Source organism: Nicotiana attenuata, chromosome 7, assembly GCF_001879085.1.
Source record: "Nicotiana attenuata strain UT chromosome 7, NIATTr2, whole genome shotgun sequence".
Taxonomy (NCBI): domain Eukaryota; kingdom Viridiplantae; phylum Streptophyta; class Magnoliopsida; order Solanales; family Solanaceae; genus Nicotiana; species Nicotiana attenuata.
In genome coordinates, this window is record NC_031995.1 from 77,850,277 (window position 1) to 77,876,187 (window position 25,911).

Genomic DNA, 25,911 nt, shown 5'->3' on the forward strand with positions numbered 1-25,911 from the left:
TTGCTCAGCATCCATGATGTTTGTTGTAGTTGGACTTCCCATATGCTTCTATCTCTGATGTAGTAACTATGAACCCATTGAATCCATAGTTTGTTCTTCTCTTTGCATAGATTCCAGAACTGTTTGCATACAACAGCTTTATTCCACAATGTGATATTGATAATATTGAAACCCCCTGCTGACTTTGGCATACATACTTTCTCCCATGCAAGCAAAGCTTTCTCGGATATGTTTCCCTCTCCTGTCCACAGGAAGCTTCTGCATATTGCCTCAATTAGCTTAATGATCTTCTTTGGGAGCACAAATATTTGTGCCCAGTATGTTTGGATTGAGAAAAGGACACTTTTGATCAACTGAATCCTCCCAACATAAGAAATTTAGCTGTCCATGAAGTTATTCTCCCAGCTATTTTATCAATTAAAGGCTGACATTGGCCTGCTGATATTCTCTTAGATCATAGAGGAACTCCAAGGTATCTAACTGGCAACTCTCCTCTTTGGATTCCCAGAAATTCTAGGATGACTTCCTGCATAGCTTGTGGTACTCCTCCAAAGAATATTGAACTCTTCTGCTTATTGATCACCAATCCTGAGGCTTTAGAAAACTCCGTAAAGCAGTTGTATAGAAGTTTGATAGATCCTATATCTCCCCTGCAAAAGAGCAGTAGGTCATCTGCAAATCCCAGCTGTACTATTTGCAGCTTCTCACATTTGGGGTGGTAATTGAAATCAGGAATCTGGTTCAGTGTCTTGAGGCTCCTTGTCAGGTACTCCATTGCTATCACAAATAGAAAGGGTGATAGTGGATCCCCTTGCCTCAGCCCCTTCCTAGCTTCAAAAGATTGAGTAAGTGACCCATTAACTAGGATAGAATATGTAACACTTTGCATGCAACACATGATCCATTTCACAAACTGTTCTGGAAAAGCCATTGCATTCATCACCTGTTCCATAAAGCCCCATTCGATAGAGTCATATGCCTTTTGCATATCCAGTTTCATCATGCACCTTGGTGACACCCCTCTCCTTCTATATCCTTTAACAAGTTCATGGCTGAGGATGATGTTGTCTGTGATCACTCTTCCAGGAACAAAATCAGATTGAGATTTATCAATCAATACATCCATCACCTTTTGTAGTCTCTTGGTGAGTATTTTAGAGATTATTTTATACAAAGTAGTGCAACATGAGATAGGTCTGAAATCTTTAATGCTGGCAGGATTCCTTACTTTAGGGATCAAAGTAATTGTTGTGCAGTTAATAGGCTTGTATATTTGAGTTGATTTAAAAAAACTCTAGGACAACTTTGGTCACATCCTCTCCTATGACTTCCCATGCTTTTTTGAAGAATACTGCATTAAACCCATCATATCCAGGTGCTTTTAAATCACTGATGTCCTTCAATGCTAACCACACTTCCTCCTTAGTCACTGGTTGAGTAAGTTGTAACTGCTGCACCCTGCTAAGTGTTGTTCCCATCTTCATGACATTTGGGTTAATAGCAGGCATACATTCTGCTCTAGAACCCAACTGCTTCTTATAATACCCTGTTATCTCATCCTCTATGTCTTCTTCTAACCATAATTGGACCCCCATTTCATTAGTTAGAGCCTGGATTCCATTCAAGTTACTCCTGTTCTTCATGTGGGCAAAGAAAAATGCAGAGTTGGAGTCTCCCGGCTTCAGCCATTGTACTCTAGATCTTTGCTTATAGATACTCTCTTCAATCAATGACCATTTTTCCAGTTCACCTTTAAGAGCTTTCTCCTTCTCAATTAGATCTGTTTGGTTTATTCTGCTACTCATCTCTTCTTGGATATCTTGTAACTCTTCCCTTGCCTTTTTGATTATGTTCTCCACACCTTGATAATGTTGTATGTTTATCCCTTTCATAAGCTCCTTAACCTTTTTAAGTTTGTTCTACACCTGCTGCATCATTCCTTGAGTTCCCACCTTACTCCATACTTGTTTTACAGCTTGTATAAAGTGAGGGTGATCTGCTATATAGTTGTAGAAACGAAATGGCCAATTCTTCTTCCTTTGTAGCTGTGTGGTCATTAGTTTGAGTGGGGAATGGTCAGACACTGATGGTTCTAGCACATGCATCTTCAAGCTTGGCATTGTTAACATCCAGCTAGCATTAACCAGCCCTCTATCTATTCTACTACATGTATGATTGTTGGTCCAGGCATATCCTCTTCCAACAGTTTGTAGCTCATTCATGCCAGTATCCTTCAGGAATTCTTTGAAATCTTTTATCTCCGTATCTTGTACCATTGAGCCAAATTGTCTGTCTTGTTCATGTAAAACAGCATTGTAGTCCCCCATAGCTAGCCAAGGCCCCTGATGTGTACTATGTATCAACCTCAATTTTGCTCCACAAACTCAGCCTATCATTGATGGTGTGCAATCCATAGATGGTTGTAAAACCAATTGTGAACAATTTAGAAACTGCACTGATTTGCCCATGAATTAACTGTTCATCTATTTCAATTGGAGTGAAAATATAAATCCTAGGGTCCCAAATCACCCAAATTCTGCTTTTGTTCATACTACTAAAATTTGTTATCCATTTCCACCCAGGTGCAATCCTCCCCATTATTTCACCTGTTTTCTGCTCCTTTATTCTGTGCTCTACTAAAGCTATTACTGCTTTTTTATTATCCTTTATGAAGTCCTTTATCTCCTTTTGCTTATATGCTTTATTCATTCCCCTAACATTCCATGTGATCACACTCATACTGGAATGAATTGAGTGCCTTGAAACCATTCCTGCACCCCCCCCCCACTCCTCATCTGCACACTACTTGTTCCAGGTTCACTAGTTGTTGGGTCATTTCTCAGACACTGGAATCCATTATTTTCTATCAAGCTAGGATCCTCATTTTGCTTAGCTTTGGCTGCCCTTGCTGCTGACTTCCCTATCACTGTTACCCACCCATCTTCCTTTCCTTGATTCACATTTTCCATTGCCTTTGCCCCTTGTTCTTGAATTTTGTCTACTTCTTTCTCTCCATTTTGTTCAGCCTCCTGTGTAGTGTCTTTTGATCCAACTCTGTCAGTTCTAAGCCAAACTTGTTTGACTTTATTGTGACGACCCAAAGGGTCATCACTTATTTTCTTACTCATTCTGTGCTTCTGAGGCCTTGAAAACCTCTTTCAAGGTTGTCTCTATTTGCGTGCACAGTCCGGGCGTGTAGCCGGAAAGCTTAAATATGAATTCTATGAGAAAAATACTAAATTCTGATATTAAATTGAATAAATTTGACTTCGGTCAATATTTTAGGTAAACGGACCCGGACCCGTTATTTGACGGTCCCAGAGGGTCCGTAGGAAAATATGGGACTTGGGCGTATGCCCGGAATCGAATTCCGAGGTCCCAGGCCCGAGAAATGAATTTTTGTGTGAAATTGTTTTCTGGAAATAATTAAGGAAATTGGAAATGAAATTTGATTAAAATACTATGGTATCGGACCCGTATTTTGGTTCCGGTGCCCGGTACAAGTCTTATATATGGTTTAAGCGCTTTCTGTAAAGTTTGGCTGAAAACGGACGTCGTTTGACGTGTTTTGGACTTAAAATGGGAGATTTGATGTTTTATGAAAATTTGGAAGGAATCATGGATTTTGAAGCTTAATTCAATGTATATGATGTTATTTTGGTGATTTGATCGCGCAAGTAAGTCCGTAGGATGTTTTTGAGGTTGTGTGCATGTTCGGTTTGGAGCCCCGAGGGCTCGGGTGAGTTTTAGATAGGTGTCGGAGTGCATTTTCATCCTTGGGAATTTTGCTGCTATAACTGACCTGCAGGCTTCGCAATTGCGAAGCCTGGCTCGCAAATGCGAGCTCCCAATTGCGAAGGTCTGCTCGCAAATGCGAGAAATTGCCAGGCCTGAAACACATCGCAAATGCGAAGTTGAGCCTCGCAAATCCGAAGGCTGGGGTTTCGCAAATTCGACCTCATGGTTCGCAAATGCGAAGTCCCCAATTCTCCTCATAGTTCGCAAATGCGAACAAGTGATCGCAATTCCCACTTTTTTGTCGGGGTTCGCAATTGCGAACCCCAGTTCGCAATTCCCATATCTGCAGCCCAGCAATTTTCATACTTAGTCGAATTTTAGGCCATTTTTCACCCCACTTTCAAAATACAACTCCTTAGGCGATTTTTCAGAACAAGTTTCATTCCAAATCATTTGTAAGTCAATTTTTACTCAATTCTTTCATTCATTAACATCATTTAACATGTTTTCCACTTAAAATCAAGGATTTTCATGGGTGAAATTGGGGGTTTTGGGTAGAACCTAGGTTTTTCAAAAATTGGGGATTTTGGACCTCAATTTGAGGTCCGATTTCAAAACAAATTACATATTTGAGTTCGTGGGGGAATGGGTAACCGGGTTTTGGTTCGAACCTCGGGTTTTGACCACGTGGGCCCGGGGGCGATTTTGGAATTTTTGGGAAAACTTTGGGAAATTCATTTTTATGCATTCAAATTGATTCATTTAGTGTTTATTAAAGCAATTAAGTAACTTGTGACTAGATTCGAGCGGATTGGAGGTGGAATCACGGGGTAAAGCTATAGTTGAGGCTTGAGTTGAGTTCAAAGCATCGAGGTAAGTGTTTGGTTTAACCCTAGCTTGACGGAATAGGAGATGAGTCTTATCTGTAACTTGCTAATTGTCGAGTACGATGTATAGGCATGGTGACGAGTATCTATAAATTGGTGTCTAGCATGACCGTGAGTCCTTATTTTGCGAGTAGTTTGGTTGTTGTTATGCCTTCCGTGCTTAAATGATGACTTCTATATGTTGTAATGATCTTGTGAAAGAGATTGTGATCTTTGAACTTCGTGGAGCATTGGCTCGGGTTGAAATACAAATTGTGAAGGTATATGAGATAAGTAACTCCTTGGAGCATTGGGTCAAGTGATAATGTGAACTTTGAGACGAAAGTGAAAGAAAGAGAAGAGTTAATGATTTATTCCCTTGCCGGAACGTTGTTGGTTATTGATGTTGTACCCTTGCCGGGTTTTTATTTGTTTGTTTGTGTACCCTTGCCGGGACTCCCATTCTTGTTTTATTATTCCCTTGCCCTTGTTTGTGACTGTTGATTGGGTGAGGAAGAGTGTTAAAGCACGAAGGGTGATGCCGTGCATTAAATGATATTTGTGGATCGGGTTGCGCGCCGCAACAATGCTAAATGATATGGATCGGGTTGCACGCCGCAACAATGATATTTGTGGATCGGGTTGCACGCCGCAACAATGCTAAACGATATGGATCGGGTTGTAAGCCGCAACAGTGTTGTTATATATTGGGATCGGGTTGCGTGCCGCAACAATTATTGATACAAGTGTGTTTATTTCGGATATTAGTCTCTTGTCCGCTGTAAATTCTAAGCTGCCTTTAGACTGTTACTCTGGATTTACTGTTAATACTGTTATCTCCCCACAACATACTTTCCCTCCCATATTGTTTACTTGTCTTGTATTTCGATTCCGCTGTATGTATATAACTACACAGGTTTATGTGGTAGTCCAGTCTAGCCTCGTCACTACTTCGCCGGGGTTAGGCTAGACACTTACCAGCACATGGGGTCGGTTGTGCTGATACTACACTCTGTTCTATTTTGCACAGATCCAGGTTTCGAGCAGCAGGAGCAGTAGTGTGGGAGCAGGCTTCATTTCAGCGAGACCCGAGGTAGCCTTGCAGGCGTCCGCAGGCCCGACGTCTCCTCTATCCTTATTTTATCTGTTATCTCATTGTATTCGAGACAAACAACTTATGTTCTCATTCAGACGTTTGTATGTAGTAATCTTAGCAGTTCGTGACTACAAAGACACCAGTCTTGGGTAGAGGATTTTGCTGAACTTTCCACATTTCTATTCAGTTTCTATAAAATGTTAAGACTTTCGCTTATTATTGAATTTCGTTGCTTTTGTATTATTGTCGTAAATTGTTAAAATGGATTGGATTATTAATGGACAAGTAATTAAATTTGGCTTGCCTAGCTCTCATTAGTAGGCGCCATCACGACTCCCGAGGATGGAAAATCCGGGTCGTGACATTTATTTACCTTCCTCTGATATGTCATCTTCTGGTGCTGTGGGGCTCTGACTTCATTATAATCATGTCCAATCTTCAGGCATTTAGCACAAAAAGTAGGCTCCCAATCATAAGTAATATCCTGCTGTATAAACCTACCTTTTGGATCTTGTAGCTTCACAAATCTTGGTAATGGTTTTGTAACATCCATTTCAATTAACATCCTTGCATACGATATTCTAGCTGATTCTGTTGTACACTCATCTGCATAAACAGGATTTCCCAAAACACTACCTATTTTACTTAGTGCCTTCATACTCCAACAATTGAGAGGTAAATTTGGGAATCTGATCCACAGGGGAATAGTTTTAAGTATTTCATCATGTAAACTAAAATCAGCAGACCATGCTTTCATGATTATTGGCCTGTTGTTCACAGTGTGAGGCCCAGAGTACAGAACTTGGTCTCTTTCTTCTACATTGCTAAACCTTATCACAAAATAATCATTATTGTGATAGTAGATCTGTGGTTTAGCTGTAAAATTACCTACTGAGCTCAGGAATCTTTCCATTGCTCCGATAGTAGGTGAATCTCCTATCACATACAGCACAATTGGAGAACTCCACTTCTCATTTTCCTGTTCTTGTTACACCCCGTGTTTTCGTACGTAAGAGTACATCATAAGTCAATTAATGGAAGCTCAGAAAGGGAATCATCTTTTAAAAGATCACAAAGTTAGTTCATCATGTTAACATGGAGGTTAAAAATATTTAAGATCATTAGTACCAAGTAGCAAGAGGGTTTGAAGGCTTAGAAGCTAAACGAATTGAAGAAAATAAGTTTCGTCGAAAGTCGACAAGTTGGAATGTTTTACCATGTACTTTTGAGGTGATACTAGGGTTATTAACATTATAAGGAGATTATATTATGAGTTATTTTAGTCGTACGATAGTTGGTGCTATGTTTTGAAGTCAAGCGAGTTGTGGAACAAAAGTTGGAAAAAGGTCATCACAAGTTCCATTCATAAATGTGCTGAAAATTAGGTCAAATGTAACTGAGTTTTTCTCCCAATATACTTGGAATTACGGGATGATCTACCTATCAAATTAAAGATCTATGAGTCTAGTTTCTAATTCAATAAACCGTTTGTTGATACGATATTGGAGTAGAGAGATATTTGCATTTTTGTAAGACAGCGCAGACTGGTAGGTGACAAGTAGGTGCATCACCTACTTGCCAAAAGGAGAGGTCTCAATTAAACCTCCTAAAGTAGGCCAAGAGGGGAAATTTAAAGGATTATAAACTAAATTATTTCACCCATCTTCCAGACTTTGAAAACCTAATTGAACCCCTGCAACTCCTCCCAAAAAATCCCACACAAACCCTAGGGTATTCCGGGTGTTACGACGCGATTCTAGTGCTGAAAAGTCCGGACAGCATGCTAGTTTCTCTTTCTCCTTCTTGTATCCGTGTTGAGGAAATTATTTTTGATGAAAAAGGACCAGATTTCGTGGTTGATACTCAGTACAAGGTAAGTCTATGCTTCTCCTTCCATTATCTATGCGTTTGCGAGTTGTAACTCGATCGTAAAGAATAGACCTAGCTAGTTTCGGAAGAATAGTATGTTGTTTGATCTTGTGCAATGGTTGGCTGGTTATGAACTTATTTTTAAGTTAAATTCATGGCTGGTTTATTGGATAAGAGGTGTAATGATGTACTTTTGGTTGTATTTCTCAATTTGAAAGAAAAGACAAGTCGAAACGTGTTTAAGTAAACCGAAAAATTATGTTTGAGTTGATGAACTTGTGGGACTGTTTTTGGGCTGTTTTGTGTTGGTATTGGGTTGTCTCTTTTACTACTGTTTTTATGGAGTTGAGAGGAGGAAGGGTGTGGAGAAACACCACATAATGGCAAGGTTGTTTGTTGGTTGTTCATCGTAACATTTTCGGATTGTTTGACACTATTATGGTTGTCGTGTTGTGTATGAAGTGATAGGGGTATGTTGGGCTGATTGTGATTGTTTTGACTAGTGTGAAGTCATATATATAGGGGAGGTGCTGTCCATTTTATTGTAAAATAGATTGTGGTCGATACATAATAGTTACGACGCTTAAACGATAACGAGAGTGTCATTTCTCTTATTGTAGACTAAGGAGCCATGAAATTGCATAGCTTGAGGTTGGGAAGAATATACAAGGTATGTTAAGGCACTTCCTTCGTTCTTTTGGCATGATCTAAAGTAACATGAACATAAACGGTACGCTAATTCATAATGGATCTACTCCTAGAAACTAAGGTTGTCCATGTTGTTCTTTCCCTATAAAGTTATTCTAAACAAGTGTGTATGATCCTTAAATCCTACTAAGGTTCATATTGATGGTAGGGATGTCCATAATGTTCTTATGTCACTCCAAAAGGTTTAGAACTTGATTCCATGAGTCGAGCATGCATTATATATATGTATCTATTTTACTCTACCGAGCCGCACTATAGTCGGCCGGGTACGACACCTATTGTGCAACCACTATTCAGTTGGGTTTACCGAGCTCCACGTTGCCGGGTATGATTCTACCGAGCCTTATGATGGCCGGGTACGTTTTTACCGAGTCCTCTTTGAGGCCGGTTACTATGATGATGATGATGCCCACAGAGGCAAATATTTTTAAAAGTTTATGTATATATATGTATTATGCATTTCATATTAGTAGCCCCCAGAGGCACTCAGATGTTACAGGTTGTATCTCCTCTACCTCTCTTTACATTAGTGTTCTTGTTTATGCTTTCCTGCCTTACATACTCAGTACTTTATTCGTACTGACGTCCCTTATGCCCGGGGACGCTGCGTTTCATGCCCGCAGGTCCCGATAGACAGGTTGACAGTCCTCCAAGTAGGCTATCAGCTCAGCGGAAGTGTTGGTGCACTCTACTTGCTCCGGAGTTGCCTATTTGGTCAGTATGCTTTGGATAGGTATTGATTGGTATGGCGGGGCCCTGTCCCGACCTTTATGATTTTATGTACTCTTAGAGGCTTGTAGACAGATGTCAGGTGTATGGATACTTGTGTCGCCTTGTCGGCCTATGTTTTGAGGTTACAAATGGTCATGTCGACCTTATAGGACCGTATGTCACATATATAAGTTTGTATATCATGTTGGGTCATCATATGTTGAGTATTCCCTTATGTTTTATTCTTGTTATCTCATGACGGGTTTTTTAGCTCATTTACCCATGATAGTATGATAAGAAAGATATGTTACATTGGTACTCGGTTGAGTAAGGCACCGGGTGCTCGTCGCGGCCCTTCTGTTTGGGTCGTGACAGTTCTACATCCTCAATGTCTAGTTTTACAATCTTCTCCCCATTTTGGATTATTGGGGCAATGAATTGCAGATTCATACCTTTTATCGCTAGCTTGTTGCCCCCTACCACATTTGCCCATGTTTGAGTCCTATTAACGTTCAATTTCTCCCCATTTTTCCCACTCGCTACAGTACCTGAGCTGCATGGTACTGTTCCATTGTTAATCAGCTTCTTCCCTTGAGTTTGAGCTTTCCCATTGTCAGATTCGCCACCTACAGCTTGCACAGCTACAGGTGTGACTTCAGCTTCCTTCAATTTGCCTTTGTTCCGGTTTAGATCTGCTTCCTCCTTGTTCAGCTCGTTCTGCATACTCCTCGGAGTATAGTTACCAGTTGGTTCTTCAATTCCTATCCCTTTTGGTGAAACAAACAATTCCAAAACACCGTTCCTAGTTTCAGTTGTTCGCTGATCATTGAATTGAGTCTTCGTCTGGTTTTTCTTAGGTCTGCCTCTCCCTCCTATGGCTTCCGAGCGCACGTTAGCTAGTCCACGTTAACATGCGCCGAGAGAGAAATGTTAGAGAGAGAAAATATGAGAAATTAGTCAAGTGTTTTTTTATAAATGTAGAATTATTATTTCAACTTAACATTAATGTGTAAGGTACTTAGAATTATATTAATTGATTCTTTCTCAAAAAAGAATACCTACCATAATTGAATTAAAGATACTTATAAAATATTTTTGTGATTTGGACGTCCAACAGGTTCTCAAAAGAGAACGTTTTTTGTTTAAATTTTAAAATATTTGGCTTTGATTATTTTATGGACTTTTTTAGTCTATTTTCTTTAATATAATATAGTGTAAGATACAAAATATTTATTTAGATACAAAATATTTATTTAATTAAGTCTTTCTTAAAAAAGAATTCCTACCATAACTAAACTATACACAAAATCTAAACGTCCAACAGGTTCTCAAAAGAGAACATTTTTTGTTTAAATTTTAAAATATTTGGCTTTGATTAATTAAAGAATGAAATTCAATTTACAAAAATTCTTGGACTACTACTTTCATTAAATATTTTTTCATTTATAATCCAAATTTTTTATGTTGTCTTAAAATTGCCTAGTGGCTTCATTTTAGCTTGCCACTTGGCTTAACCATATTGCAAACTACTCTTCTTTTAATATAATATAGATAAATACTCTGTTTGAGAATCGGAGAAAACCAAGGAAGTTTCTTGTTTTTTAACCGCACAAAATACAAATTAAATTTCAGAGCATGAAATAAATTCAACTTTTTTTTTTTAACAATATTTTGCCCCACTCAAACTAAAACAAAATAAATTATAAATTATAAACTACTTATGACAACAAATCAAAGAACTCTAAAATCCTATTGGCTAAAAGTCGTGGAGCCCCGTAATAAGTGCCACGTCATCTATACAGCTGAATGATCTGGAACTTTCTCCTACGCCCGCGAAATCTATTAAAACCAACTTCTTCTCTTCTCTCTCTCATGTCTCTCAATTTACTTCTGATAACTTGAAATTTGCTTAGGATTTCTGAAGGACAAAAAATTCGACCCGACAGATTATTTGGATCCGAACATGAAAACCCGAGGAATTTCAATAGCCATTGTTCTATGCGCATCACTTTTTGTTCTCAACATTGAATCCAAAACGCTTGATCCTTATAAGGTATGTTCCTATCATCTTGTTCTTTTTTTCCTTTTTTGGCTGAATTTATGTATTTATTTATCATATTGGCAAGAATTAGGCCCGAATTTAGTGGAATTGATATAGAGGATTTTGTGAGGTTTGCACAAATAGGAAGCTATTTAACTTTCGTCCCTATTTAAGTAAATTTTGCGAGGGTAGGTTGGCGGGGGGCATAACTTGCACCAGAGTTATGCTGGGCGAGCCATAAGTTGTTCAAAGTTATGACTGCTGGGCATAACTTTGAACGCAGCGCCCCGGCAAAAGTTATGCCCCTTTGGCAAAGTTTTTAGAAGTGGCAACGAAAATTAAACACCAGCCCTCAGAGTAACCTACTTTTGCAAAATTTGGAGGATTTTTAGCTAATTGATTGAAAATCCAGTGTAGGATTGAGGGTTAGTTAGATTAATTGAACATTGATAATTTTAGCTGTTGAATGGTTCTCCTTGTTGCTGGAGCTTGAAAATTCATGTTCTCTTTTTTTTCTTCCTTTTGAGGTCGCTGTAATTGGAGGTACTGTTGTTTTTTCATTAGTTCTAAACTATGGTGATTAAGTGTTCTTGGTGATTTACTTTTTTTTTATGTTGGTTTTATCTGAGTTTTATTAGAATTGCTCTTTGACTTTTTTGTCTGTATTGGATAATGTCTAATTAAGAAATTGTATTCTGAAACTTAAGAGATAGAGTAAACGGAAGATTTTCCTTTTAAGGAAAGGGGAGAAGGAGTGTATTATTGATTGGTTTTGGAATTATACCAGTTTTCTTTATGTTTCAAATTTTACTGATTAAAAAAGAACTTTAAAAAAGAAAGAAAAAGGAGATAGACCGGTTATGCTGAGATTCTGATGGATTGATTTTCATTGTTAACGCAGATTTTGTCACCCCCTTTGCCTATAAAACACAGAGACATGTATTGGTAGCACAAAGACAAACAAATGCAAAATTGAATCACATTACCACACAGACAACATAAAAAGTTAGGCAATGTCACTCGTACTTGAATCTGAAATGATCACTAAGTTGGTGCTCTTCAAAATTAACATTAAATGCAAAAGTGCTGCTCCCCTCATAGTTGTTGGGATTAAGTGAATATAGCCGAAATATTAGGCACGACTAAGGATTTATTTACTTGGCAGTTCTTAATGCTAGAATAGTTTCGTACTCCACGTGTTCTTTTTACAGTGATTACTTCACCTTCCATGTTTACCGTGAGGTTTGAATTTTTTTCAGGTGCTCGGAGTTGATAAAAATGCAAGTCAGCGTGAGATCCAGAAAGCTTTTCACAAGTATGCTATATACAGGCTTGCCTTTTTTCTATCATTAATCTATCTTTGTTCTCTGCTTTGCTGTTCTATCTTTAACTTGCTTCAGCATCCAGCAATCAACTTTCTCTTGGCCAATCTTTGTCATAACCGTATAAACTGTCATCCCGTCTAGATGTTTTACTGGAGGTTTCAGTGTGATTGATGTATCATGATAGGAATTAGCTTCCCTTGAGGATTTCTTGTGGTAATGAATATTTCTCAAGTACTTTTATTTGTGATTGGAACATTCACGTGTCTTAGGGTACTTTTAGTCTGGCCTTCAATTATAGTCATGTCTTACATGCTTCTGTGCTGAAACCCCACTTCTAACAAGCAGAATATCTCTAAATTACTGGAGCTCTGAATGATAATAGTAAAGCAGGACTCTTCACGACTTTAAGTTTGCAGCCTTTCTAGAGATCCAGAATCTTCAGCCTGCAATTACTGGATGTTTTCATCATTAAGCTAAGAACTTTGATTGGAAATTGGAAACCGGTTATATACTTGATTTCAGGGTTGTCAAAAGCAAAAAGTAAAGAGAAGTACCAAGGTCTGGTAGGCTTTAAATGGAAGCACAATTGAAATGAAAGGAAACCAAAAATATGGATGTAATTTAAGGGAAAAAAATATGAAGACAAATAATTATCTAAATATAAGAATTGAAGTAACTAACTAAACGAAGTATATAGAGTGAAAAATCGTAATTTCAAATTTAGCACCATTTTAAATTTCTGATTTAGATTTAAAGATTTAGTTTTAAGTTTTCATTAACTAGTTTTATTAGTGATAAATCTTCAATTTCTTATTCATTATTATTCTGTTAGTGATTAATGTATCACTTTGCCAACTATATATAATTTTTTAAAATGTTATCCTCTTAAGCAGAGGCCATTAGAAAGAAGGCTTATCCTTAGTTACTTGGTGCCTGCTCTAATCGGCCGAGTGAGCGAAGTGGAAGGTCAACCTGAGCTTCACTTAGCTTCGGGCGTTAAGCTTACCTCAAACGAGCCTTTAATAGCATTGATTGAGCATAGCTTGTTTTGCCCGTGAAAACAAATTACCCATATTGGTTATCTGATCTGAATGGTTTAACTACTTATTCTTGTTATTATCTTGGGATGGGACTATAAAATTTGAAAGGTAAAGGCACATTTTGACAACTTTCCCATAGCCTCTTCACTATCAGCACACCGTAGATTACTGGTATTTTCTTTAGATTAGAATCCTGCAATATGAAATATGCAAGTATGCTCATGGTTGATAAGATTCTCTGGTTTTCGAGATTAATCTTTGTCTGAAGTATCATACTTTTTCGAAGATCTGCTTGTCTTTATTTTGCTGATTTTTCGCTTGTGGGTCTTCTCTGCATTTTTCTGGCAATGTAATTTTCTGTCCTTCTAATCTTCCCCTCTATCTCCCTCCCTTTTCAGGCTATCACTTCAATACCATCCAGACAAAAACAAAAATAAGGGTGCACAAGAGAAATTTGCTGAGATTAATAACGGTATAGCAGCTTCTGATATCTATCTTCTTTTTCAGCACTCTCTACCAATTAAAAGGGGGAGGGAAAGAAAGAACGAAAGAAATTGTAGTTGACGAAATTAATAGGATCACTCTGTTATTTTCTTTAAGTTCTTGCTAAATTTATCACTCTAAGGTGGCATTGTTTTACTTTTCTTTTTGAAAGGTGCTTGGTAGGTTTTGATTTTAAATACTGCCTTGATTAAAGGTTAAAACCAATTAAAATGAGCTATCTTGATATGTGCAGCTAGTTATAGTATGCACTTCCTCTGGGTGTTTGCTTGTATTGCTGATCAATGTTATTAACTAGATGTATAATATGTCTATCAATTTTCAGCTTATGACATTCTGTCTGATGAGGAGAAGAGGAAGAACTATGACCTATACGGAGATGAGAAAGGAGCTCCTGGATTTGATGCTGGCGGTGCTGGAGATCATGGTGGATATACATACTTCACAAGTGGTGGACCAGGACAAAGTGGGTTTAACTTCCGTCCAGGTGGTATGGGTGGACAAGAAGGTGCAAGATCATTCTCTTTTTCCTTTGGTGGTCCTGGCAGCCAAAGATCTTTCGGATTTGGTTTAGATGATATATTTTCCAACATGTTTGGGGGTGATATGGGAAGTGGGAGTCAATTTGGGGGTTTTGGTGGCTTTGGTGGTTCGAGCAGGTCTCAGTCTAGAACCAGGAACTCTGCTAAGAGCATCCGCTCCATAAACTCGCAGATGTATAAGAAAGAAATATCTGATAAGGGAATGACTTGGCTGTTACTATCTCATACATCTACGTCAAGAGGTATCCAATATTATGAATCTGTCATTGGAGAAGTCGCAAGCTCACTGGAAGGGGCGATGAAGGTATGCGTTCTTTTGCTTGCATCATAATCCTTTTAGACATTACTGTATTTCCACTGATGTGTTTTTACTGTGACAGGTGGGAAGTATAAACTGTGAAACTGATGCATCCTTTTGCAAGGGCCTTGGTGTATATCCCCGCAATGCACCAAGATTGTTTGTGTATTCATTAAAATCAAGTGGAAGTGGTGCTTTGGTGGAGTACAGTGATGATTTAGATGTGAAGAGGGTGAAAAGTTTTTGCCAAGAACATCTTCCTAGATTCTCGAAGCGAGTAGACTTGGACCACCTTGATTTTGGTTCCCAGAGTATAGGAGGTTTACCTAAAGTGATGCTTCTCTCTACAAAGAAGGACACTCCGGTTATTTGGCGTGCTCTTAGTGGCTTGTATCGGGATCGTTTTGTCTTCTATGATGCACAGGTAGCGCCCCTTAACTTTGTTAAAAGCTCTGATTATATTTCTCTATATAAATAGTCAGAAATATTGTAACTTAAATTTGGGATATGCAACTTTTTTTTTCTTCCACTAATGCTTGTGTCTTGTTGAATAGGTTCGTGATGGTTCTGATCCTGCTGTCCAAAAGCTCGGAGTTAATGCTCTTCCTGCCATTGTTGGCTGGCTATCCAATGGGGAAAAGCATATAATAAAAACAGGAATTTCTGTAAAAGATCTTAAGTCTGCTATTCAAGATCTAAGTGGTTTACTGGATACCTGTGAAAAGAAAAACAAGGAGGCAGCTTCACAGAGTAAAAGAGAGCAGAGTGAACCAGAGGCTAAACAAGTACCACTAATTACAGGCTCTAATTTCAATGAAATTTGCGGGGAGAAAACTCCTGTGTGTGTGATTGGTGTTTTCAGGTCATCTAAAACAAGGGAGAAACTAGAAAAAGTTCTATTATCCGTAAGTAATCAACTGTATGGACTAGTTCAGTGATATATGATTCATATTTTCTCTGCTCTGATACATAATAAAACTGATTTAGCTGTTCTGTGACCCCACGTTGCTGTTTTCAGGTTTCTCAAAATTCATTATTAAGGCGTCAGAATGTAGCCTCTGGCTCAAGGGATTCAGTTACCTATGCTCTTCTGGATGGGGCAAAGCAGCAGTCTTTCTTGAATGCGTTTGATAGATCAGGATATAAATCATCAGATAAACTCTTGCTCGCCTACAAGCCGCGGAAGGGTAAGTTTGCAGTTTTTGAGGGGGAAGTTACTACTGAAGAAGCAGAGAGTTTCATTAGCTCCGTTCTCAGTGGGGACGTACAATTTTCCAACACGAGACAGAAACCTATAGCAAAGTAGAAAATAGCAACTAACTTTAGTGGTAATCAAAAATACTGAGATCTGGAGCGCATGTACAGTCAGTGCTTCGAGGAAGCTCCTTTATGTTTGATATTTAAGCCCTTTTGTCATGAGCTGGTCTCTACTGGAAAGAAGTTGGTTTTGCAGCAAGCTGATTAATTGTTGCCGGAGTGGGATTCTTTTTCTTTTGATAAAAATGCACATAATAGCAGCATATAACTTGCCGTACGTGTAGCTTGTGTGTTTTAGTACCATCTTTTTCATAGTCTAATTTCTGAAGTTTGTTGCAATTTCTCATGTATAATCTTATATCAGGCTAGTTAGACTTGTTACCTTGTCAAGGAATAAACTATCAATCATTTTCTGATTGTGGGTTAGCCATCAGGAGTAAAACATGTTTATACGAGTTCTTTGGACTTAAGCTCAAGAATCCATAGAGAAAGATGACAATTAAGGACGAAGGTCCGGTGCCTCAAGAATCCTTACTGTTTAACTTTATGCCCTATGCCGTGTAAAAGTGAAAATGACCATCCTCATTGATCGGTTATAATTTTAATAGAATACTATAATTCAAAGTTAATTTTTTTATATTTTATTTACCCGTTCTCCATTTTTTACTACTTTCATGTGTAAAAGGTCATATGACCAAAAAAAAAAAAAAAAAAAGAGAAAAAAAACCATCAACCTAAGGAGAAAGAAACTTGAAAACTTCTTAATGGAAAGGTCTCCTTTCCACTTAGTGCATCTCCAAAGAATTTCGGTATAATTTGTACGGAAATGATGTTGGGGTAGCACTCGATATTCTGATAGCAATCAATTTCTTAGATTAGTCGCAAAAATATTTTCCAGAATTTCACTTATTTCCGTAAAAACTGCGCCCCCATTTATCCTACATCCATATTTTTAAAATTATTTAATCTATACCCTAATTTTTACAACTTCAGGCGCCTCTTTCTTCTTGCTACCCGTGCGTTCCTTTCTTCTTCTTTTCTTTTCTATTCTTTATTCGACTCTCCATTTTTTGTAATTTGTAGTATATTTTACTGCTAATTTGCTCATAGTGATTGCATTTTTGTTGAAACGACGTTTTAGAACTTTTCTTCATCTATTTATAATTTATTGTCAGTATTTTTTATATTTGCAATAAATTCAGATTGATCAAGGAATGAAATATGTAACAGCAAGCTGATTGCGGCTTTATTGGTGCAATTCTTACACTAAGCTTTGAAAGTTAAACTATTATGACACTCTTGATTTAAAATTTTTATTTACAAAGATGGCCTATCTTGTGTTTCTTCCAATGCCGATTAGGATGTCCTGTTTCTCCAATGATTTCTGTTAATAAGGTGTTTAATTAGTTTGTCAGCAAAGTGTTGTTGAGCTCAGATAACATGCTTTGTACCCAACCAGAAAGATCAGAAGGATTTTTATGGACTGTATCAGTAGAAAGATGAGAAATTCCATCTTCAATACAAAACAAACTTCAACCCTGAAGTTCATCACAAACATAACAAAGCTAAGCTAAAACATGCTGAAGTTCAGCATATATAAAATAAATTTTTAGCTAAAACATGCTGAATCAGTAAACAGAGAACAAAACTTCAGCTATTAGAATGCTTAAGTTCAGCAATTACAAACAAAAACTTCAGCCAACACTAAGTTTACGCGAAAAACTTCAGCTAAAACATGCAAAAGTTCAGCAAATAGAGAACAAAACTTCAGCTAGTAGAATGCTTAAGTTCAGCAATTACAAACAAAAACTTTAGCCAACACTAAGTTTACACGAAAAACTTCAGCTAAAACATGCTGAAGTTCAGCAAATAGAGAACAAAACTTCAGCTAGTAGAATGCTTAAGTTCATCAGTTACAAACAACTTCAGGCCCGTCTACTAGGATGCTGAAGTTTGCGTGATTGCCTTTGCTACTTCAAGCCCGTATGCCTGAAGTTTACGCGAAAAGTGGGTAAGGTACGCTTGCAATTTTTTTTGCAAAGCGGGTATAAGTTAAAACGTAACCCAAAAAGCAGGTATAGATGCAAATCCTCCCTTATTTCTTTACCACTCTCATCATTTTTGCGTGCAGGGGCGGCCATACCATAAATCACGCAAAGCAATTGCTTTAGGCCCCACATTTAAAATAGGTTATGTATAAGTCTAAAAAAAGGTTCCGTGAAGTGAAAAAGTTTGATTTCTTTCTTTAACAAGTATAGAGTTGCAGCTGTTATATATGATTTCTACCAAGAAAATTGCACTTGAAATGAATATCGAACCCGAATTTTATAGGAAACGTATGATATATAGGAAGTAACAATTTGATGAGAATATTGATAATAAAATCTCAAAATCTTTCGAAAAGTCCTTTGGGGCTAATTACTTTATACGTAATAGACAAGGCTATTTTTTTCACTTCAAAATAGATTTGAACAATTCGAAGCATATGAAAATATTTTTGATTTTCTATTTAGTGGTAAAAATTAAAATTATTAGATGAAAATTTGAAAAAAATATTGTCTTAATCTTGAATATTCCTTAAAGCATAATAATCAATTCGATATTGATGATTTAGATTTATTTTCGGAATTAAAAATATTAAGAAAAATAGTATAATTAGAAGTAACAGTTTAATTGATATATTCAGTGAAATAAAAAAATTTGATTCTTTTTCCAATGCTTATATTACTTATGGAATAATTAATAACTCTTGTTTCTGTCTTTTTAACAGAAAGAAATTTCAAAATTAAAATTGATAAAATCTCACCTAAGATCAACAATGTCTCAATAAAGATTAAATGGATTAGTTATATTGTCAATTAAGGCTTATTATGAGTTATTGATTATAAGAAAATTATTAATAACTTTGTATCTAAGAAACAGTAGAAAAATAGACTTCAAATAAATAAATAATTTTTTTAAAAAAAAAATAAATGTTAAGGCCCTCATAAAATTTGACTTCCACAAAACTCGTCGGACCACCCCTGTTTACGTGTAACTATGTATCAACTTTTCTAATAAATCTATCTAACATAACTCCAAATCATTACTATATATTTGAATCGAGAAGAATGGTGAAGAACTCTAAAACACTATTTCCTCCTTTAATGCAATAAAGTTAACCTTTTCATTACTTCTCAGTTCTCACGTAAAAATGCAATAGAGGTTGCTTAGCGTATTTTTAAGAGCACTTCAATAATTAGACTTCAATCAACGTGTTGGTAATGCGCGTCCTTCAATGTCATATTTTGTCTTGATAAAACAATCGTTTTTCTCATAAATTATGTTGGTATTAGGTTTAATATCTTCAAACAAAGATCACATCATAACCTATTTTTTTGCGCATGCAGCTGATCATAATACATTAACTATAAAACATCTGTTTTTTCTTATATGATCAAATCAAATTTTCTATTGCTTGTCAAGAACTTAATGTATAGATTATCCTTGCTAGTGCTGCTGAACGGGTAATTTTCTTTTCCCCCTTCTTTTTTCACATGGGTTCACTGATAGAGCTGTCCAACGGGAAGGGTCGGCCCGGCCCATTGCAGTCCCGTCACGTTTTGGCCCACTTAGTTCTAAACGTGATGGGCCCATATTCAACAGTACACGGGAAGGGACGAGCTGCCCATTTCGTCCCGTTTATCCCATCCCGTCATGTCCTGTCTGTCCCGCGTGAATTTTTTTTTTTTTTTTTTTTTGAAATAGAGCCTTTGGGCAACGGCAATGTTTGCAAATTTAGCCGTTCCAAACGGCTATAAACGGCCATAGTTGCCTCCCTCCCCTCCCAAATTTTTAACTTAACCCTAAGTTAATTAAATTACACTTTGGCTCTATTTTAAACTATAAATATCCCCTATCCTTCTTCATTTTTTCCCGCAAAAATCAATCATTCTTTCTCAAATCTCTTACATTTTATCTATATTATTCTCTCAAATTTCTCACAATCAACTATGTTTCAAGTTTTTGGGCAAATTTTCGGAGCAACTTTCAAGCTTCAAACTAATTCGTCAAGTATTTGGAGTAATTTGTTGGGTAATTTCTTCAAGTTTCAATATTTAATCACGATGCAACCATTCCATCTCCTATTTTTAATATTTAATTTTTGCGCATAATTTTAGTGCTTAATTTTTGTGTTTACTTTACGTGTTCTATTTTCGTATTTCATTTGTGTGTTTAATTTTTGTGTTAACTTTTCTAATTTAATTTCACGTTTAAATTATGGCTCCTAAAAGTGAATTTGGCATATTTTTAAAAAAAAGTAAAAAAAAATAGTAAAGGTGCTAGTGTTAGTAATCCTAATCCATCTCTTAGAAGTAGAAAACATATAGATGAAATGAATCATGTTGATGAAACTTCATTTTTTCAACCTCCCGCATGTTATAATATTAATTTGGAGAATAACTAGATCATAAAACTTTACAAAGACAATTTGGAAATGATATTTTTATTGAGGACGAAGAAAATGAGGAAGAAGAATTAGATGAAACACACACTAGTCCAGCAACACAAGTTCCAACTCAGAGTCAATCTCGGTCTGGAGCGTTATCCCCTGTACCTTCTGTAAGGGGTAAGCGTAAGGTTGAACGTACCAAAACATCACATGTATAGAATTTATAATCCTGCTTTTCAAGGTTTTCCTAAGACCACAGTTCAAACCGAATATCTTCGGTATATTTGTTGTATTTTTTCCCACTTAGATTGTAAAGTTTCTATCACATCTGATATAGGTCGTAGTCCTAATGGTTGTGATAATTTAACTGTTACATGTCATTGGGTTGATCATCACTGGAATATGCAAAACCGTATTATTGGTTATAAATTTGTTGATTCAAAACACACTAGAGCATATATTGCAACTACTGTTCTACAAATAGTTGATTTTTATGGGCTCATTGATAAAATTTTAACTATCACATTAGATAATACTTCTGCTAACACAACTGCAGCAATGTCACGACCCGGATTTCCCATCCTCAGGAGTCGTGATGGCGCCTACTAATAGGAGCTAGGCAAGCCAATTAATTTAACACTTCTCTCAACATCATTAACAGTATAAAGAAGAACGAGGCAATTAATATAAAAGCGGAAGTCTCGAAACATAAATAACAGAAACCAAGTGCGGGAATTCAAATACACCTCTACCAGATCTGGTGTCACTAACTCACGAACTTCTACTGAATGCTAAATACAAAGTCTGAATAAGAATACAGTACTGTCTGATCCGATACAAGGGAAATCAAACGAAAGACAGAGATAAGAGAGACTCCGGGCCATGCGGACGCCAGCAAGGCTACCTCGGAAATCTCCGGACTGAAGTAAGCTCCCAACGCTCCTACTGCTGACCAAAGGCTCCTGCTCCGGTACTATGATCTGTGCAAAAACACAGAAGTGTAGCATCAGCACAACCGACCCCATGTGCTGGTAAGTGCCTGGCCTAACCCCGGCGAAGTAGTGACGAGGCTAGACAGGACCTACCAAAAACAACCTGTGCAGATATATATACAAAGGCAACAGAAATAACAACAGAGAATATCAACTAAAAAGGGGAAGGGGGCATGCTCGGGGAAAAATACAGCGAATACAGATCAACGGATATAACGACGAAACTATCTCAATACCATAGCTCATATATAAGTGCTCGGCGCGCCACACGATCCCATTTCTTAATTCATAAGTGGACGGCGTGCCACACGATCCCATTTCATAATATATAAGTGGTCGGCGTGCCACACGATCCCATTTCATAATATATAAGTGGTCGGCGTGCCACACGATCCCATTTCATAATATATATATAAGTGGACGGCGTGCCACACGATCCCATATTATAGAGTATAAGTGGACGGCGTGCCACACGATCCCGTTTTATATATATAAGTGGACGGCGTGCCACACGATCCCATATCATAGTTCAAAATATCTGGCTTTGTAAAGAAGGCCCCATTAGGGGAATTCGACAACATAACACTTTAACCCGGCAAGGGTACAGCTAACAGCCCAAATATCCCGGCAAGGGAGAGTACATAATAATAGTCTACACGTCCCGGCAAGGGAATAATCACAACACATCCTCTTTTAAATCACTTCTTTCTCAACTATCACATTCTTGTTCGAGCCAACGCTCCAAAATATACCAATCACAATTCTTCCTCAACCGTTCACATTATATGAAATTTATCAATTAAACAAGGAAGTTGTGTCACATCATTCGAATTAAAAGCAATTAAGACTCACGGTCATGCTAGACTACGGTGCATAGACAACCGTCACCATGCCTATACACCGTACTCCACATTTAGCAAGTAGCAAATAACATCCTAATCCTATTCCCTCAAGCCAAAGTTAGAACAAACACTTACCTCGGTCCAAGAATAGCAATCAACTCTCTAATACCGCCTTTCCTCTACAATCCAACTCCGAAACAATGATATCTAGGCATAATTAGTTCAATAATATCAATAAGGGCTCAAAAACATAATCCCATAGCCTAGAAATGAAATTTCTATCATTCTTCCAAAACACCAAAATTCGACACCGGTCCCACATGGTCCAAACACGAGGCTCGGACCAAAACCCAATCACCCATAACCCCACGAGTTCAAATATATAATTTATGTCAAGATTCGACCCCAAATTGAGGTTGAATCACCCAAAATCCCCAAAGCCCTAACTCTACCCAAAACCCCCATTTTCTACTTTGATTTCAAGGTTTAGGGCTAGGAATTTAGTAATTAATAGAGGAAATTGAAGAAAACAAGTTGAACAATGCTTACCCAAGAAGTTTTGATGAAAGGGAGCTTCAATGGACGCCTAAGTGCTTGGAGAAGAAAGAAGTTCGTGTATTTTTATGAAAATCCCGAGCTACTGTTCTGTTTTTTTTTAACTTAAAAATTCGCTGGGAAAAATTGCCCTTTGCGTTCGCGGGAGAGGGGCCACGTTCGCGAAGGGTAAACTGGGTAGGCTATCGCGATCGCATGGAGAGAGACGCGAACGCGTAGAAGGATATTGCTGGGGTCCAGGAACTATTCTATGCTAACACGTGGGATTTCACGCGAACGCGATGAAGGAGTTCTGTAGAGCTACGCGATCGCGAGGGTACAAACGCGAACGCGAAGGGGAAAAGGAGACTTAGCCCTCAGGGTCAAATAACCCTACGCGAACGCGGGGCTGGAACACGATCACGAAGAAAGAGGGAGTAAGGCATTGCGAACGCGGGATGAAGAACGCGATCGCAAAGAGGAAATGGGCTCTGCAACAGCTGAAGCAAAATGTGCTATTTTTCTAAGTGTAAAAACACCCCGAACCACCTCCAATTCACTCCCGAGCCCTCGGGGCTCCTAACCAATCACACACACTAACTCACTAACATCCTACGAACTTATACGGGCGATCAAATCGCCAAAATAACATCAAAAATCATTGAACCAAGCCTCAAGACCATCATTTTCATTTCAAACTTCATAACTTCAAATTTTAGATATATAGGTCCGAAACACGTCAAATGACATCCGATTTCGACCAAACTTTACAGAAAGCGCTTAACACATATTTAAGACTTGTACCGGCGTCGGAACCAAAATACGAGCCCGATACCATAGTCTTTTAATCAATTTTCATTTCCATTTTCCTTAATAATTTCAAAAAAATAATTTCACAAAAAAATTCATTTCTCGGGCTCTCGACCTCGAAATTCGACTTCGGGCATATGCCCGAGTCTCATATTTTTCTACGGACCCTCCGGGACCGTCAAATCACGGGTCCGGGTCCTTTTACCAAAAATGTTGACCAAAGTCAACTTTAATCATTTTAAAGCCACATTTTGAAATTTTTCACAGAGTTTAACATATAAGCTTTCCGGCTACGCGCCCGGACTGCGCACGCAAATTGAGGCTAGAAGAAATGAGGTTTTCAAGGCCTCGGAAGCACGGAAAAGAGAGAAATCCGGTGATGACCCTTTGGGTCGTCACATTCTCCACCTCTAAAACAACCGTTCGTCCTCGAACGGACAAAAGAAAGAAGTACCTGAGTCGGGAAATAGATGAGGATAACGGCTCCGCATATCAAACTCGGACTCCCAGGTCGATGCCTCAGGAGGCTGACCTCTCCACTGGACACGCACTGAAGGAAAACTCTGCGACCTCAACTGTCGAACCTGCCGGTCTAGAATAGCTACCGGCTCCTCCTCGTAAGACAGATCCTTGTCCAACTGGACAGTGCTGAAATCTAACACGTGGGCTGGATCGCCGTGATACCTCCGAAGCATGGACACATGAAATACTGGATGCACGGCTGACAAGCTGGGCGGCAAGGCAAGTCTGTAAGCCACCTCTCCCACACGATCGAGAATCTCAAATGGGCCAATGAACCTAGGGCTAAGCTTGCCCTTCTTCCCAAATCTCATCACGCCCTTCATAGGCGACACTCGGAGCAAGACCCGCTCACCAACCATGAAAGCTACATCTCGAACCTTACAATCCGCATAACTCTTTTGCCGCGACTGAGCCGAACGAAGCCTGTCCTGAATGATCTTGACCTTTTCCAAGGCCTCCTGAACTAAATCTGTACCCAATAACCGAGCCTCCCCCGGCTCAAACCATCCGACTGGAGACCGACATCGCCTACCATACAACGCCTCATATGGAGCCATCTGAATGCTGGACTGGTAGCTGTTGTTGTAGGCGAACTCTGCTAAAGGAAAAAACTGGTCCCACGAGCCTCCGAAATCAATGACACAGGCTTGGAGCATATCCTCCAATATCTGAATAGTCCTCTCGGACTGGCCGTCCGTCTGAGGATGGAACGCTGTGCTCAACTGAACCTGGGTGCCCAACTCCTGCTGAACTGTTCTCCAGAAGCGCGAGGTAAACTGCGTACCCCGATCTAAAATAATAGATACCGGCACCCCATGAAGGCGAACAATCTCTCGGAGCGCCGGGGTGAATAGAATACCGAGAACTATGGGCCTCTGCTAAGATCAACTCTCGAATCTCATCGACATTGGGCACACAAACTCGCCCCTGTAACCTCAAAACACCATCATCATCTAAGGTCACCTTCGTGGCACCTCCACGCTGCACCGTGTCTCTCAGGACACACAAATGGGGATCATCAAACTGCTGATCACGGATACGCTCCAATAATGAAGAACGAGCGACCGTACAAGCTAACACTCTGCTAGGCTCAGAAATGTCCAACCTCACAAATCGATTGGCCAGGGCCTGAATATCCAAAGCAAGCGGTCTCTGGCTGACCGGAACATAAGCAAGACTACCCATGCTGACGGACTTCCTACTCAACGCATCGGCCACCACATTGGCTCTCCCCGGGTGGTACAAAATAGTAACATCATAATCCTTCAACAGCTCCAACCACCTCCGCTGCCTCAAGTTCAACTCCTTCTGCTTGAACAAGTACTGCAGACTCTTGTGATCAGTGTACACCTCACACGTCACACCATATAGGTAATGCCTCCAAATCTTCAAAGCATGAACAATGGCTGCCAACTCGAGATCATGAACCGGATAATTCTTCTCGTGGATCTTCAATTGCCTCGAAGCATAAGCAATGACTCTGCCATCCTGCATCAATACCGCACCAAGCCCAATACGGGAAGCATCACAATAGACTGTATAAGGCCCTGAACCTGAGGGCAAAACCAATACCGGTGCCGTAGTCAGAGCTGCCTTGAGCTTCTGAAAGCTCGCCTCACACTCATCTGACCATCTGAACTGGGCACCCTTCTGGGTCAATCTGGTCATCGGGGCTGCAATAGATGAAAATCCCTCCACGAACCGGCGGTAATAACCTGCTAACCCCCAGAAACTCCGAATCTCACGTAGCTGATCGCTCGGTCGAGGCCAAATCTTAGCTCGCTCAA

General features: G+C 38.7%; 2 protein-coding genes across 2 annotated transcripts; one reads left to right on the forward strand and one right to left on the reverse strand.

Annotated features, from left to right (window-relative positions):
- LOC109230184 lies at positions 1,284-1,805 on the reverse strand. The gene has a single exon (XM_019395707.1). It carries the CDS (start codon positions 1,803-1,805, stop codon positions 1,284-1,286), a length of 522 nt encoding a protein of 173 aa, XP_019251252.1.
- Positions 10,843-16,418, forward strand: LOC109229341 (dnaJ protein ERDJ3A). The gene is made up of 7 exons (XM_019394749.1): positions 10,843-11,041; positions 12,289-12,344; positions 13,793-13,866; positions 14,221-14,741; positions 14,818-15,159; positions 15,290-15,640; positions 15,754-16,418. The coding sequence occupies exons 1-7, from the start codon at positions 10,952-10,954 to the stop codon at positions 16,039-16,041; spliced, it is 1,722 nt and encodes a 573-aa protein (XP_019250294.1). The 5' UTR covers positions 10,843-10,951; the 3' UTR covers positions 16,042-16,418.